The sequence below is a fragment of the Leucoraja erinacea genome, chromosome 1 (assembly GCF_028641065.1).
Source record: "Leucoraja erinacea ecotype New England chromosome 1, Leri_hhj_1, whole genome shotgun sequence".
Lineage (NCBI taxonomy): Eukaryota > Metazoa > Chordata > Chondrichthyes > Rajiformes > Rajidae > Leucoraja > Leucoraja erinaceus.
The window spans coordinates 162,450,276-162,465,550 of NC_073377.1; the positions used below are offsets into that span (position 1 = coordinate 162,450,276).

The 15,275-nt window shown below is 37.9% G+C and overlaps 2 protein-coding genes and 1 long non-coding RNA gene across 7 annotated transcripts in view; 2 read left to right on the forward strand and 1 right to left on the reverse strand.

The window, feature by feature from the left end:
- The window catches only part of kiaa1109 (KIAA1109 ortholog), a 298,241-nt gene extending 286,414 nt beyond the window's left edge, over window positions 1–11,827 (forward strand). For both annotated transcript variants that reach the window (XM_055647191.1, XM_055647198.1), the window contains 2 exons: window positions 2,821–2,983; window positions 10,711–11,827. In XM_055647191.1, coding sequence (XP_055503166.1) covers window positions 2,821–2,983; window positions 10,711–10,933 — 386 coding nt within the window. In that variant the 3' untranslated portion in view covers window positions 10,934–11,827. The remainder of the gene's footprint in view (window positions 1–2,820; window positions 2,984–10,710) is intronic.
- LOC129704254 (uncharacterized) lies at window positions 242–13,337 on the reverse strand. Its single transcript, XR_008724708.1, has 3 exons — window positions 13,216–13,337; window positions 1,850–2,024; window positions 242–1,311 (listed from the first exon to the last, which is right to left on the reverse strand). It is a non-coding gene; the product is annotated as an uncharacterized LOC129704254 (long non-coding RNA).
- Window positions 13,218–15,275, forward strand: part of adad1 (adenosine deaminase domain containing 1 (testis-specific)) — a 65,133-nt gene continuing 63,075 nt past the window's right edge. For all 4 annotated transcript variants that reach the window (XM_055647219.1, XM_055647239.1, XM_055647227.1 and 1 more), the window contains exon 1: window positions 13,218–13,497. In XM_055647219.1, the coding sequence (XP_055503194.1) occupies window positions 13,223–13,497 (275 nt within the window). In that variant the 5' untranslated portion in view covers window positions 13,218–13,222. The remainder of the gene's footprint in view (window positions 13,498–15,275) is intronic.

Here is a 15,275-nt window from a genome sequence, read left to right on the forward strand (position 1 = left end):
GATAATGTAAAGACTGATAATTACCAATCAGCATTGGATTTTATCACTCCACATTGATACTTTCTCCTAAATAGCCACAGTTTCTCAACTACTCCCAGTTCATATATTTATACTTTAGAGATGCAGCATTGGAAATAGTCCATTCGGCCCACCGACCAGCGATCTAACACTATCCTACACACTAGGGACAATTTACAATTTTACAGAAGCCAATTGACCTACAAACCTGTTTGTCTTTGGAATCTGGGAGGAAACCAGAACACCCAGATAAAAACCAAGCATTCACAAGGGGAATGCACAAATTCCATACAGCACCAATAGTCAGGATCAAACCCGGGTCTCTGGTGCTGTAAAGATGCAACTCTACCGCTGTGGCCCCATTACATTAGTTTAGTTATGAGATGAGAGGGGAAACTAATCTGACCTGGCACCAACTATTTCCATTGATCCCTTTGGAGTTTAATCCTAATCATCCAATTGTTTTCAATTGTTTCATCAATGATTTTCTACCACCAAAAGATAGATATGCCATTTATTGTCACTATACATGTACAGTGAAACTGAAAGCTGCTCGTACTCAGTGCATACATACAATTTAGCACAAAAAACAAGAAACAGAAAAAACAAAAAAACAGAAGGGAGATGGTGGGGGGAGGGGGGGAATAGGTGCACAAATTCTGCGGCGCTACATACATATATACATATATACAGATGGAAGTCCGTGTTGGGCGGTGTAGTCAGTGCATGTGTGAATTTGAATTTATAGTAGATATAATTCTCGGAAAGCAACTATTCCTGAGTCTGTTTGTCCTGGATTTGATGCACCTATAGCGCCTTCCAGAGGGCAGCAGGTCGAACAGTCCAAACGCAGGATGGGAGCTGTCTTTGATGATCTTCTTTGCCCTGCTAAGGCAGCGGGAGGTGTAGATGTCCATCAGGGAGGGGAGAGGGCAGCCAATGATCCTCTGCGCTGTCCTGGTTACCCTCTGAAGCCTCTTCCTGTCTGCCATGGTGCAGCTGCCATACCATGCTGTAATGCAGTATGTCAGCAGGCTCTCGATGGACGAGCGGTAGAAGGTCAGCAGCAGGTTAGAGTCCAGGTTGTGCTTCCTGAGGACCCTCAGGAAGTGCAGCCGCTGCTGAGCCTTCTTGATGACCGCTGTCGTGTTGTCCGTCCAGGAGATGTCAGCAGCGATATGGACGCCGAGAAACCGGAAGGTGTTGACCCTCTCCACACACTCGCCGTTGATGTGTAGGGGGGCTAAGTCGGTGGTGTGCCTCCTGAAGTCGACAATGAGCTCTTTTGTTTTCCTGGGTCATAAAAAAGGTCATAAATAGGACATCTGTTAGTGATTTCATACATCTCAATCTCTCAGATCATGAATTAGCAAGTATCTGCATATAATAGGATTTTATCTATTAAATTCAGGAATCAGTTGATAAATTGGGAGTAACGTTCACGCCAGCCAATAACCATCTTCAACAAGAGTCTTAACCACCTCCTTGATATTCATCAGCATTAGTATCAGTAAATTATCAAATATCAATATATTATGGAATTTCATCAATGACCAAATACTAAATGGCATGTGCCATGTTAAATGCAAGGTTGCAAGCATATTGAAGACAAGGCATTTTGCCTGGCACACATTCTATCATCCTTAAGTACATTCAAGCACTACCTGCACCCAAGATCAATTCTACCAAGGAGCACAAGGCAAATAATCGCATGCGAATACCACCATTTCAGGAACAGCGTCACCATTAAGTTTCTTATAAACTACAGCAATCTGTATTGGAAGTATTGCCATTCTGTCATTATAATTGACCCAAAATTCAATATCCCTACCTGGTATAATTGTGGAACAGATGCTGAAATCTTGATGCAGCTGCTGGAGGAACTCAGTGAGCCAGTCGCATCTGTGAAGGAAGATGGGCTCTGACTTTTGGATAGAGACCCTCCTTTAGACAAATTGTGGGAATTCCTCGATCACAAATATCATAGATTTTCATGATGCAAAACTCTGTCGAGAAATCAGAAATTTGTTTTAGTTCCTTCTTTACTTCATCCGTGTTACGCACAAGAACACAGTAACAGAATTGAGCCATTAAGATTCTCAATTCTATCTTGCCATTCAAAAAGATCATGACTAAACAGCGACCCAATTCCAATCTACTTTTCAATAAATTCCCATGTTCTATTGAGCCTCTTGTTGTTTCCTTCATTTGATTCCTTGGTTTATTCAGTGAACACCTTTAAACTTGAATTATTGTTAATTCCATAATTTGCCTTAACCTTTCTGTAAATCGTTATTTGTATTTTTATTTACTGATGTCCGTTCCAAATATGTGATGTTGTGGCCCTAGATTTAAATTAAAAGCCTAACTTAGAGACAGGGCTGGTGTCAACTGAATCAACTTGATGATTGGATAATTTAAAACAAACAATGAGCATTTCTGTACCTTTCTGATACTACATATGTTTTGTATAATGTGTCGCATTTTTATATAACTATTTTGGTTATGAAAATTCTAGGTATTACTAGGAACCATGGTTCCTATGAAACTGTAATGTTCATGTGGTTCTTACAATATATCATAGCATTTCACCATTTCTTTTGAGTACAGCTACTAAAATTCTTCTTTAGACTTTTTGCAAAGTTTTTGTCACCTTAAATTAATATACTTTCCTATGTTTCACATTTATTAAATCTATAGTTTTACATGCAATCCAGTTGTCATTATTCACGTATGTGTAGGTAATAAAGTGAGTTGAATTAATGTAAATTTTGCTTTTAATATCTATTATTTTGTTGCTAGCAATATTTCCTCCTCGAGTCCTTGCCATGCGACCTGGCCAAAAAAGTCCCATCATTGCTCATGATGACCGTTCCACAAATAAAAACAAAGAGGAAGTGATCTACACAACTGTGGATTGGAGAGAGTTTGTTTGTAATACTTGGCATCTGGAACCCACACTGAGGTTAGTATTTAATGTACTTTAATTCTAAAATGGAGATTCCATCTCTTCGAAACCTATGACCAAATTAAATAAAGTTTATTAATTATTTTTGACTTTCAATTTATGATCTAATTTGTGGTTATTAACCAAACTTCAGAATTCTTTACTGATCCAGATGGGGGGCAATCACTGAGGTACAGTTGTGAGTAATGTAACAGCCGCAGGGAAGAAGCTGTTCCTGGACCTGCTGGACCGGCAACGGAGAGACCTGTAGCGCCTCCCGGATGGTAGGAGGGTAAACAGTCTATGGTTGGGGTAAGAGCAGTCCTTGACGATACTGAGCGCCCTCCGCAGACAGCGCTTGCTTTGGACAGACTCAATGGAGGGGAGTGAGGAACCGGTGATGCGTTGGGCAATTTTCACCACCTTCTGCAGTGCTTTCCGGTCGGAGACAGAGCAGTTGCCATACCATACTGTGATACAGTTGGTAAGGATGCTCTCGATGGTGCAGTTCACCAGAATCTGAGGAGACAGATGGACCTTCTTTAGTCTCCTCAGGAAGAAGAGACACTGGTGAGCCTTCTTGACCAGAGTTGAGGTATTGTGGGTCCAAGAGAGGTCATCGGAGATATTGACCCCCAGAAACCTGAAACTGGAAACACGTTCCACCTCCGTCCCGTTGATGTGGATGGGGGTGTGCGAGCCACCCCTAGACTTTCTGGTCTACAATGAGCTCCTTGGTCTTCTTGGAGTTAAGGGCCAGGTTGTGTCAGCACACCATGCTGCTAGGAACTGGACCTCCTCCCAATAGGCCGACTCATCGTTGTTACTGATGAGGCCAATCACCGTAGTATCAGCTGCATACTTGATGATGGTGTTAGTACCATGTACAGGTGTGCAGTCGTAGGTGAAGAGGGAGTAGAGGAGGGGGCTCAGCACACAGGGCTGTGGAACGCCGGTGTTCATGGTGAGGGTTGAAGAGGTGTGCTTGTCTAAACTAACAGACTGGGGTCTGTTGGTTAGAAAGTCCAATATCCAGTTGCAGAGGGAGGGGTCGATGCCCAGGTCATCGAGTTTGGTGATCAGTTTAGAGGGTATAATGGTGTTGAATGCTGAGCTGTAATCGATGAACAGCATTCTTACGTAAATGTCTCTGTTGTCGAGGTGGGAGAGGGCGGAGTGAAGTGCCGTTGAGATGGCATCCTCCGTACTCCTGTTCTTGCTGTAGGCGAACTGATAGGGATCCAATGTGGGGGGTAGGCAGCCTTTGAGGTGTGCCAGGACCAGCCTCTCGAAGCACTTGGTGATGATGGGAGTAAGTGCAATTTCTATTGCCACAGGGCTCGAAATTAAAGGTTGCCTGGTTTCCAATAGCTACCTAAAGTCCCGCCGGGCAACCTAAAAGCCGTGTCATTTTGCCCGGCTTGGCCCCCCCTCTATCTCTCTTTCTGTCACTCTCCGTCTCCGCCCGCCATCCGTGTCCGGGCCGTCGAGTCTCCGCTCTCCGGCCGCTTCTCATCTGCAGGCACGGCCGTCTGCTTTGCACATGTGCACCGCCACGGCCAGAACATCCTCGGCTGCCCTGCACATGCGCACTGCCACGGCCAGCACATCCTCCCCCTGCACATGTGCACTGCCACGACCACTGGTCGGCACCGGGCACTTTCTCCCTCCCTTTGCATTGTGGGAGATCTGGCCGCCATTACTGTCCGGTCGCCGCCTCGCCGTAACCGCTGAAACCCAACGCAGAATCACTCCCTGGAGCTGGAGTAACTCTTGCTTCTTGGTTTCCTTGTCCTCCAAAAATATTCCAAATGGAATTTAAACTGGAGGTGGTGCAGGGAGGACTTAAGCAAAAAAGGGTTCTTGGGGGAAAAAAAGCTCTCTGTAAAATTGCCCCTAATGTGTGGGGAGTGGGTGAGGAAAGTGGGATACAGAACTTGTGTGAATGGGTAGTAGACAACAAAGCTGGAAAAAATTACAGTAGACTGAGGGAGAGCTGGGAATGGGAGGGGAAGGAGGGAGAAAGCAAGGACTACCTGAAATTGGAGAAGCCAATGTTCATACACTGGGAGGAGGCCCAGGACAGAAAAATCGGTAGGTGTATATATATTGTGTGGGTATAAGTATGACTAGGTAAATAAGTTTTGATACTCCCAAAGAAGTTGATTGAATGTTAAATATAATTTCCCTTTTTTTTTTTTTTTTTTTCTTTTCTCTTCCTCGGGCACGGAGCTGGGAATTTTCTCATTTTACAAAGGCTACGGAAGTCTTTAGAATTCTAGCCACGTTAGTGTGGCTATCACTAACTACACTAATTGTAGATGTAGTTCTTTTTTCTTCACCCTACACTAACCAACCCTATCACTTTTCTTTCTTTAAATACTTCTTTAACTCAAGGTTTGAATGGAAAAACAAGACCAAGGCAAGGAGATATGATCGGAAGAATGATGTATTTGAATTTAAATTCATCTATCTGAGGTTTGGGAGCAGGGTCAGGTTCTATGTGTTGTTCCTTCTACCCGATTATAGACCACCACAAAAGCAATATGCAAGATGCTAACATGACAAGAAGGGGTCAGGGAATAACATTTTGTAGTTGGAATGTCAAGGGAATCAATGAACCAATTAAGAGAAGTAAAGTTTTGGCACACCTAAATCAAATCAAAACAGATATAATATTTCTTCAAGAGACACATCTTAAAAAGGAATCACAACACAGACTTAAAGCTAAGTGGATCGCTGAATCATATCATTCTTTTTTTTCCCACAAGTCAAGAGGAGTAGCAATAGTATTCGTAATTCGTAAAGGAATTCCTTTTGCGACCTCCTCAATAATAGTGGATATGGATGGCAGATATATTATAGTGGTTGGAGAGTTAAATGGTGAAAAAGTGATCCTTCTAAATGTTTATGGGCCTAACTTCGATAACCCCACTTTTTTTAACAAAACATTTAATAAAATTCCTGAATTTGCACAATACAAATTAATAATTGGAGGAGACTTCAATTGTACATTAGACCCATACTTAGATAGATCATCAAGGCAAAAAAAATCAACATCCAACTCAAGTGTTTTTTTAAATTCATTTATTAATACCACTAATATTAAGGATATCTGGAGAATAGAAAACCCAACCGGACGGGAATATTCATTTTATTCACCAGTACACAAAACATATTCAAGAATAGATTACTTTTTAGTTGATTCTACGTTTATTCCATTTACTTATAATTCAAAATATCATAACATTATAATCTCAGATCACGCACCGGTAACATTCATGATTAAATTAAATGGAATGTCCGAGAAACAAACATATTGGAGACTTAACCCGCAAATCTTGAACGAAAGATCATGCCAGGAATATATTATTAAACAAATTCAAATATTTTTTGAGGTAAATGACAACCCTGACACACCTGCTTCTCTTATGTGGGAGACGTTCAAAGCGTATGTTCGAGGTACATTAATCTCTGCCCAAGCATTTTATAATAAAGAAAACAGGATTAAACAAAAAGCACTGGAAAGTGAAATTAAGCAACTAGATACAGAAAACGCGAGAACGCCATCTACGTTAAAACATAATAAAATTGCTGTACTGAAATATAAATTAAATAAAATGTACTCAGAACAAGTAATAAAACTTTATCAAAAAACCAAACAATTACAGTTTGAATTTGGAGACAAACCACAAAAATTATTAGCACGCCAGCTGCGAAAAATGGAAGGGGAAAAAATAATTCATAAAATTAGAACAGAGACAGGAGAATTATTAAAAATGCCCAAGGATATAAATGATAGATTTCTACAATACTATCATAACCTTTATTCAACTAAAACTGTAGCACAATCAGAAGGAATAGCAGATTTTTTAATAAAATGTAATTTAAAAGGTTTAGATTCAAAGGATAGAGAATTATTAGAAAGGGAAATTACGATAAAGGATATTGAGGAGTCTATTGGCTCTCTTAAAAATGGTAAGGCAGTAGGGCCAGATGGTCTAGGTTCAGAATTTTACAAGAAATTTCATGATTTGCTGTGCCCACGCTTGCAAAGACTATATGATTATATCTACACCCAACAGAAACTCCCAGATACCTTAAATGAATCTATAATAACGCTTATTCCTAAAGCTGATAAAGATCCGGAAGATCCGGGATCATACAGAGCAATTGCACTTCTGAATACAGACCAGAAAATACTAACTAAAATACTAGCACGTAGATTAAGTACAGTGATGAATAAATTAATACACCCTGACCAAACAGGCTTTATTCAGAAACGGTATTCATATTATAACCTAAGAAGATTATTTAATATTATATATACCAAGAGAATTATTAATGAAGATTTAGCAATAATCTCACTTGACGCTGAAAAAGCATTTGATCAGGTCGAATGGCCTTATTTATTTTCGGTGATGGAAAAGATGCAGCTAGGGGAGAAATTTTGCACATGGATAAAACTGCTATACACACATCCTACGGCCAGAATACTTACCAACCAAAGACTGTCATCTAAATTCAGTCTATCTAGAGGGTGTAGACAAGGATGCCCGTTATCTCCATTACTATTTGCACTTGCAATTGAGCCACTTGCAGAAAGAATTAGGGGGCATCCGGAAATATATGGGTATAACAGTAAAGACACAGTGAATAAAATTTCTCTATATGCAGATGACGTATTAATTTACATCACAAAACCAGAAATTAGTATCCCAAACCTATTAAAACTAATAAACCAATTCGGTGCACTTTCAGGATACAGAATAAATTGGAATAAAAGTGAAATTATGCCAATAAGGGAACATAATAAACAGATAATACAACAATTCCCATTTAAAGTAGTAAATGAAAAATTTAAATATCTAGGTATCTATGTAACTAAGATATATACATCATTATTTAAAGCAAATTTCCCCCCATTATTGAATAAATTACATAAGAATATCCAATACTGGAAAACATTACCTATTTCAATGGTTGGTAAAATTAATGCCATAAAAATGATTTTTTTACTGCAAATATTATACCTTTTTCAGACGATTCCGATATACCTGGCAAAAAACTTCTTTAAAAAATTGGACTCTATTGTTAATGATTTTATCTGGGATTATAAGAATCATAGGATAAGCAAAAGACACCTGTGTAAATCAAAAAATAATGGAGGCTTGGTTTTACCTAACTTTTTGTTTTATTACTGGGCAGTTAATATTAAAAATATGAACTTCTGGTTGGGAGAAATAGACCAGCAACCAGACTGGTTAAAACTGGAAAGGGAAGATTGTATGCCTTATGATATTGGTGCGATATTATTTGCTACGTCTAAATTAAACAAGAAAATTTATAAGGAAAACCCTATAATATTTAGTGCTATAAAAATTTGGAAACAATTAAAAAAGACATTAAAATTAGATAACTTATCTCTTTTTCTTCCAATTGTGAATAACTCATTGTTTAAGCCTTCATGTTTAGACGGGGGTTTTACACAATGGAAGAATAATGGAATTAAAAATATAGGACACCTTTACAAAGAAGGCTCTTTTTTGACATTTCAGGAGTTGCAACAGATTTATGGACTTCGAGGAAATGATTATTTCAGATATCTTCAACTCAGAGATTATGTTAAATCGAATTCTAAAAATTTTCGAAATAGAAACCCAGAGATTCTAGATGAATGTTGGAATAAGCATCCTAATACAGAAAAATTAATATCTTATATATATAATATCTTATTAGATAGTGACATTCCTTTGACGGACTTACACAGACAAGCATGGGAAAAAGAATTAAACCAGGTAATAACGAAAGACACTTGGGAAGAAAGTCTACAACACATACATCAATGTTCACTAAACGCGAGACATTCTCTAATACAATTTAAAGTAATACATAGGTTACACTACGCCAAAACAAAATTACATAAAATTTTTCAACATATCTCACCTATATGTGATAAATGTCAACATTTAGAAGCTACGTTATCGCACATGTTTACAAACTGTACAAAAATTAAAAAATTTTGGGTAAATATTTTTAGTATAATATCCAAAGTAATCAACACACAACTGGAACCCAACTCAAAATTAATAATATTCGGAATATTAGAATCAAATCAAACACTTAGAATAACACAAAGAAACTTTATCGATTACAGTTTAATAACAGGAAAAAAATTAATCCTAAAATTTTGGAAAGGCCCTACGGCCCCCACAATCAAAATGTGGATTATAGAAATGACGGAGACCTTAAACATGGAAAGAATCAGATTTTCCCTGTTGGATAAACAGGAATTATTCGTTGGAACATGGTCTCCTTTTATTGATTATTTAAAGGGTCAGAATAGTTCAGCACAGGAACCTGACTAGCACCCGGACTAAAGATTGGATGAAATGCTATACTTCGAAATGTACGAACATATCTCGAATGATGTTTTTAAACTTTAACAAATTTTTCCATTCTTCTTCAACTACCTCTTTCACTCCTTTTCCTTTTTTTATTTTTTATTTTAGTTTTCTTTTTCCTTCTTCCCTCTCTCTATTTCATCTATCCCTTTAGCCCTATCTAGTTATAAAAAAAAATGAAGAAAAATGCAAAAAGTATTGGAGACAATGTAATAATAACTGACAATATTATCAATTTAAAAATGATGTAATAATGATGTAATAGATGTAATAGATCATGTACCTATCTCCAATAATAAAAAAATTAAATACAAAAAAAAAAAAAAAAAGAAAAATCGGTCTTCGAATGGGAGGGGGAGTTGAAGTGTTGAGCCACCGGGAGATCAGGTTGGTTATTGCGAACTGAGTGGAGGTGTTATGCGAAGCGATCGCCAAGCCTGCGCTTGGTCTCACCGAGGTTGATCATACGCTGAATAATTCAACCACATTTTTGTTTGGAAGTAGAAAGAAATAATAGAAATTGCATTCATTGCAACGTGTAAAAAGAGTTGAGATACTGTATTGTCATTTTGCTGCATGTCATTGTGGGATATATCATGTCTTGATTGGTGAATATGTTTAGTTTGTGACTTTATTTGAAGCAGAAATAATATGTGAATGCTTCATTGAGCATAATTCCGACTAGTAACTACGCACTTCGTCCGAGCACATTATCGTACGCGTCATGAAATCCGTCTTAAATGACCACCTAAACTGTCATTTGGCAACATAAAAAGCTTTCTAGGTTTCCCGGCTGGCACCAGAGAAAAAAAGTTAAGTGAGAACCCTGAGTCCCCGACACCCAACATCACTTCTCAGTATAAAAATGGTTACTGATGCTTCATGTTGGTGACAATATAGAGTGTAACAAAGAGGATGCCAGTACTCACAACTTTCCCCAAATAACAACCAGCATTTACGGGGGGAAAAACTGTGTAAGAGATGGTTTTCAAAAATATACGTGCACTTTCTATAAATAATGAAATCCTAAACTCGGTAACTACATTTTTTCTGAACAAAAGAAAGACTTTTGTTAAAAAAAATGTGATTTTCCACTGAGCAAAAATCTCACAGAAATACTGCTTTTGCTATAAAACGGTTTGCTTGCTGCAACCACAAAAACTTGTCAAATATTTCTGAAGATCAAACTTTCCTTTGCTTAAGTAACAATATTTCACATTGGAAGAGCTTCAGCACCTTTTCATATGCAATAACCTTGAGCAAGATATTGGAATATAGCTAAGGCAATATTTGTTGATGGTTTAATAAAAGTGACACATTGGTTGGGTTTTTTTTAAACAGATTAATTTCCTGGACTGGAAGGAAGATTGACCCTGTGGGTGTAGATTATATTCTTCAAAAACTGGGATTCCATCATGCCAGAATTACTATCCCAAAATGGGTGCAGCGAGGTATCATGGATCCATTGGATAAGGTTCTATCAGTTCTTATTAAAAAACTTGGAGTAGCACTCCAGGATGAAAAAGAAAAGAAAGGAAAAGACAAGGAGGAACATCCAAAATGAACTTCATCACAAGAGAACAACCGTTCATTCTTGTTGCTGTAAATTTCATTTGTGAATTTAATGGTGTGTAATTGATTTGAATAGCGCTTCATCAGAATTCAGTTTTATTGAACTTTATTAGCAAAAATCAACTGGAAAATACATCATTTGGTAACTTAATAACTGGTATAACTTGTTATGAATGTATTACTGTAACAGTTTGCTGTGGTGGCACTCTGAACTAGTTCAGTATTGCACAATTACCATGTATATATGGAAAAAATGGTAGAGTAAACAGTGTCAAAATGCTGCACAGCTTTGTTTTTGTGATTATGTCCAATGCATTCATTGTCTTTGTTTTAATTACCAAAATGAACTTTAATACAATTTTGCTACATTTTATTGTTCATAATTAAATTTCCATTGTTATGTACATGTTTGTGTTGTTATATGCATTGCACTGGAGAGAAAAGTGTTGTGGTTAATATTTTTGATCACTTTATTGCTACTGCAAAACAAAATGGTTAAAAGTTCATCTGTGAATGTTACAAATTTAAAACTCAAATTAATGGGACTGTTCTTTAAAAATGTAAACAATCCCTAATCTGCAAAATGCTGTACATTGAATTTAGATTATATTTATTTTATTCAACTGTATTGGCAACAAGGGTTTTTTCCCCCCAAGAGACTAAATTGACAGCCCTTCCTCTACCTTATTCTTGTAAATGAGCAGAGATGTTTTTTTCAATCTCTTAACATCTGTCGTTCATCCAATACCTAAACCAATGGTCTAGAGTTTTATTTAATTGCTGTTTGTGAAATCTACTTGTTTGCACATTGGCAGGTACATTTCTGATACTTACACTGTGACCACAGATTAAATAATTTCTTTGACCATAAAGTACTTTGACAGATGCCAAGTTTGCTTGCTTGCTTTTATTGATTTACATTTTAATTTAACGTATTTAACCCTCAAATCTATCCAGGAACTTAACGAAAATGATTACAAATAGGGGGTATTGTACGATTTACTAAGGAAATTTCAGATTTGTTTCCTACATCCGCAAACAGCTAATTATTTTGGAAGTACATTTGGAAATGAAGATATGGCAATAGGACATGAGGGTATGAAATAATTCACTGAGTACATTTGGACTGGTTTCCTAAAGTAAGAACATAATCACAAAGTTGGAAGTACATTTAGAAATGATAAATTGGCAAAGGGGAGACATGGGAAAAGAACATGAGGGATGGATGCTGGAGCATGAGGTCTTGGGGAAAGCTAATTAATCAACTCCAGTATCCCAGACAGCCTAGATTCACTGCAATTACCCCATCACCAAAAACGGTTAATGACAGACAGCACCTCCCTGACCCCATGCTCATCCCTGGAATATCTAGATACTGAGGGTGCTTCTCAAAATCCTATTTATTGACTATAGCTTCAACACCATAATTGCATTTATGTAAACAATTCTGTCATTTCCACAACACCACACGATCACTCAAGTTTACATTGTGCCCTGGAACCGCTGAGTTGGTATTCTCAGTGACAAACTAAAAGTGCTGGTGTAACTCAGTACTTGCACAAAGTCTCACTTAGGCAAGTGTTCAGTGAATAGAACCCGAGGCGTGTCTACTCTCATAACTGTGCGGCCTAATAATTCTGCTCTAACCCCATCTCCAAGTTTGCAAATGACAACACCGAAGTAGTTAGTGTGTTGGATCTCGATTGATGATGAGATGGAATACGGGATTGAAATGGGGAGTTTAGTAGCGTAGTATCAACCAAAGATACTGGAGGAGTATCCTCTAGTATCTTTGGTATCAACAGACCAAGCTCCCCCCTCAATGTCAGCAAAATGAAGAAGCTGGTCATTGACTTCAGGAAGTGTGTGGAGTACACACCCCAATCCACAGTAATGGTGCTGAAGAGTAGATGGTCGAAAGCTTCAAGTTGTTGTAAACACCAACTATTTAACCTAATCCAATCACATTAATGATAGGGCCACTAAAGCAGACTAACATCGCTATTTCCTCAGAAATCAAATGAAATCAATTTTTTTTAAATTATTACATTCTATGAGGATTTACTGTCCCGTGTGGTAACTGCTCTGCCCAAGTCAGGCCACAAGTAACTGCAGAGTTATAGTCGCACCCCAATCATGCAAACCGCTTACTTCTCCCCGTCCCCACCACTCCATCCATCCATCCATCCTCTCAATGCCGAGTGAAAGCAGTTGTTAATTTACAATTGGTACTTTAATACCGTTTAATTATAACAGAATATGTTTTAGAAATACCCAGCAGATGACAACAACAGGTTGTGAAGCGTGGTGGAGCCGTCGTCGACACACACGGCGGCGCCTCAGCGCTCGCGGGTGGACGGCCAACCGCCATTTCCCGCGTCACCGCGCACGCGCTTGTCCCGGTGCACGCGCGCCAGGTTTGTTTAGATTTCAATTCAACGGCAGTTCGCAACGGCGAGCGCGAGAGCGATTAGTGGCTTTATATAGTTGGTTAAAAATATCTATATATATCGCACCGCGTGTGACACAAACACCCCCGAGCAAACATCTTGCGAGGTGAGGACAAACTTTTTCCACCCAGGAAGTTTTCAAGTGAAAGTTAAATTTAGCTCTTGGAATGAAGGGATAATGGGGGGAAAAAGCAGGAATGGGGTGACTGAGTTTGGGTCGTATTGAATTGAATGGCGGTGCTGGCTCGAAGCGCAGAATGGCCAACACCTGCACCTATTTTCTGTGTTTACTTCTGAAGTACGATGCTGAGCAATTTTGTCCTTGTGACCTTTGCAATGTGCTGTTTTACGGAGGTATATGGAGTTATTGCAGTCTGTGTGCAATCAGCATCTTTCGGTGGGAGAGGGACAGAGGTGGTTTGGTAACTTGCAAACATGCTTTTCACTTGAAGGCAGCTAGCTGCTTGGGCATTCTGGAGGATCATGAATATTAGCGGACTGCCGCTTTTAAAATGTGTAAATGTTATCCCCCATGCACGCATTTTAGTTGTTGTACAGTTATTTTCCGATATTTTTTAATGAAGACAATTTGGTGCGTTGCCCAGCCATGCCACGCACAATTTACCTTATTGTACAGATACTTTATCACACTTTGTGGAATGCGAAATCGCAATAATGTTAGAGCACGTGAAATGTACTCATGCCAAATGGAAATATGTTTGTATTTCCATGCTTGCTTTCTGATCCCCGGAGATTTATGTGTTGCTACATTTCATTTTATTTATTTATTTATTAGTTAGTTATTTTGGACAGAATAAAAGAATAAAAAGCAAATGTGAAACAGCATACAAAAACAAAACATTTATAAAGTGTCATAAACAATATCTAAACTAAATGAAATCATATGTGTCCGAAAAGGAGCAGGAAGAAGCCAAAGCTTATTAATTTCCACCCCTTATTCAACTGCTTGTAATTATCTCATACAAATTTAGCAGCTATATGTACACCAGCTACTATATGTACACCAAATTATTTACATTTGAACACTAATCAAATATTTACAAAGCCATACAAAAAAGAAAAAGAAAAGATACTATACAGTATCTTAGTCATATATACGTTTGTAAATGGCATTTGTTAGCGCAACGAGTGTTTTCTGAAAGTTTGTTTATGCACGAATATTGTATATCCCTTTTAAATGTGTATTTGCGGTCTTCTTAAGAAATAATCTTTAAAATTCAAAGAATGATCTTCACATTGGTTTTAATCAGCCTCCCCAATTTCAACGCATGTTATCTTTGAGCACAAATTGAATACATTGTCACGTGATTTTCGGAATTATATTACTTTTATCAACTGCTATGTATTATTTTCACGACTTGTAGTTAATTCAAATTGCCACATGTTCATGACACTTATATAGTCAATATATTTTAACTTTAAACTTTCAGTTTATCATACGTATGTATGTGTGAAGGTTCTCAAAAATAATACATTATTTTATTCTTGTGGCTATTTCTAAGACCATTAAACAAAGTATGAAAGTTTAATTAAACCCTTGTGAGGTGTAGTGGTTGAAGTTAAGTAGGCAGGAATATTTTAGCAAGACAATAGTACTCCCAGATTATGTGGGAAGTTATTGAAAGGACCACCATCTCAAAACTTAATATCTGAAGAAGGGTTTTGGCCCGAAATGTTGCCTATTTCCTTCGCTCCATAGATGCTGCTGCACCCGCTGAGTTTCTCCAGCACTTTTGTCTACCTTCAATTTTTCAGCATCTGCAGTTCCTTCTTAAACACATTAAATATTTGAATATTGTATTTGTAGCTAGCAGAATAATTGGATGTAAATTCACTAATTCAGCAGAGGGAGAATATTAATTT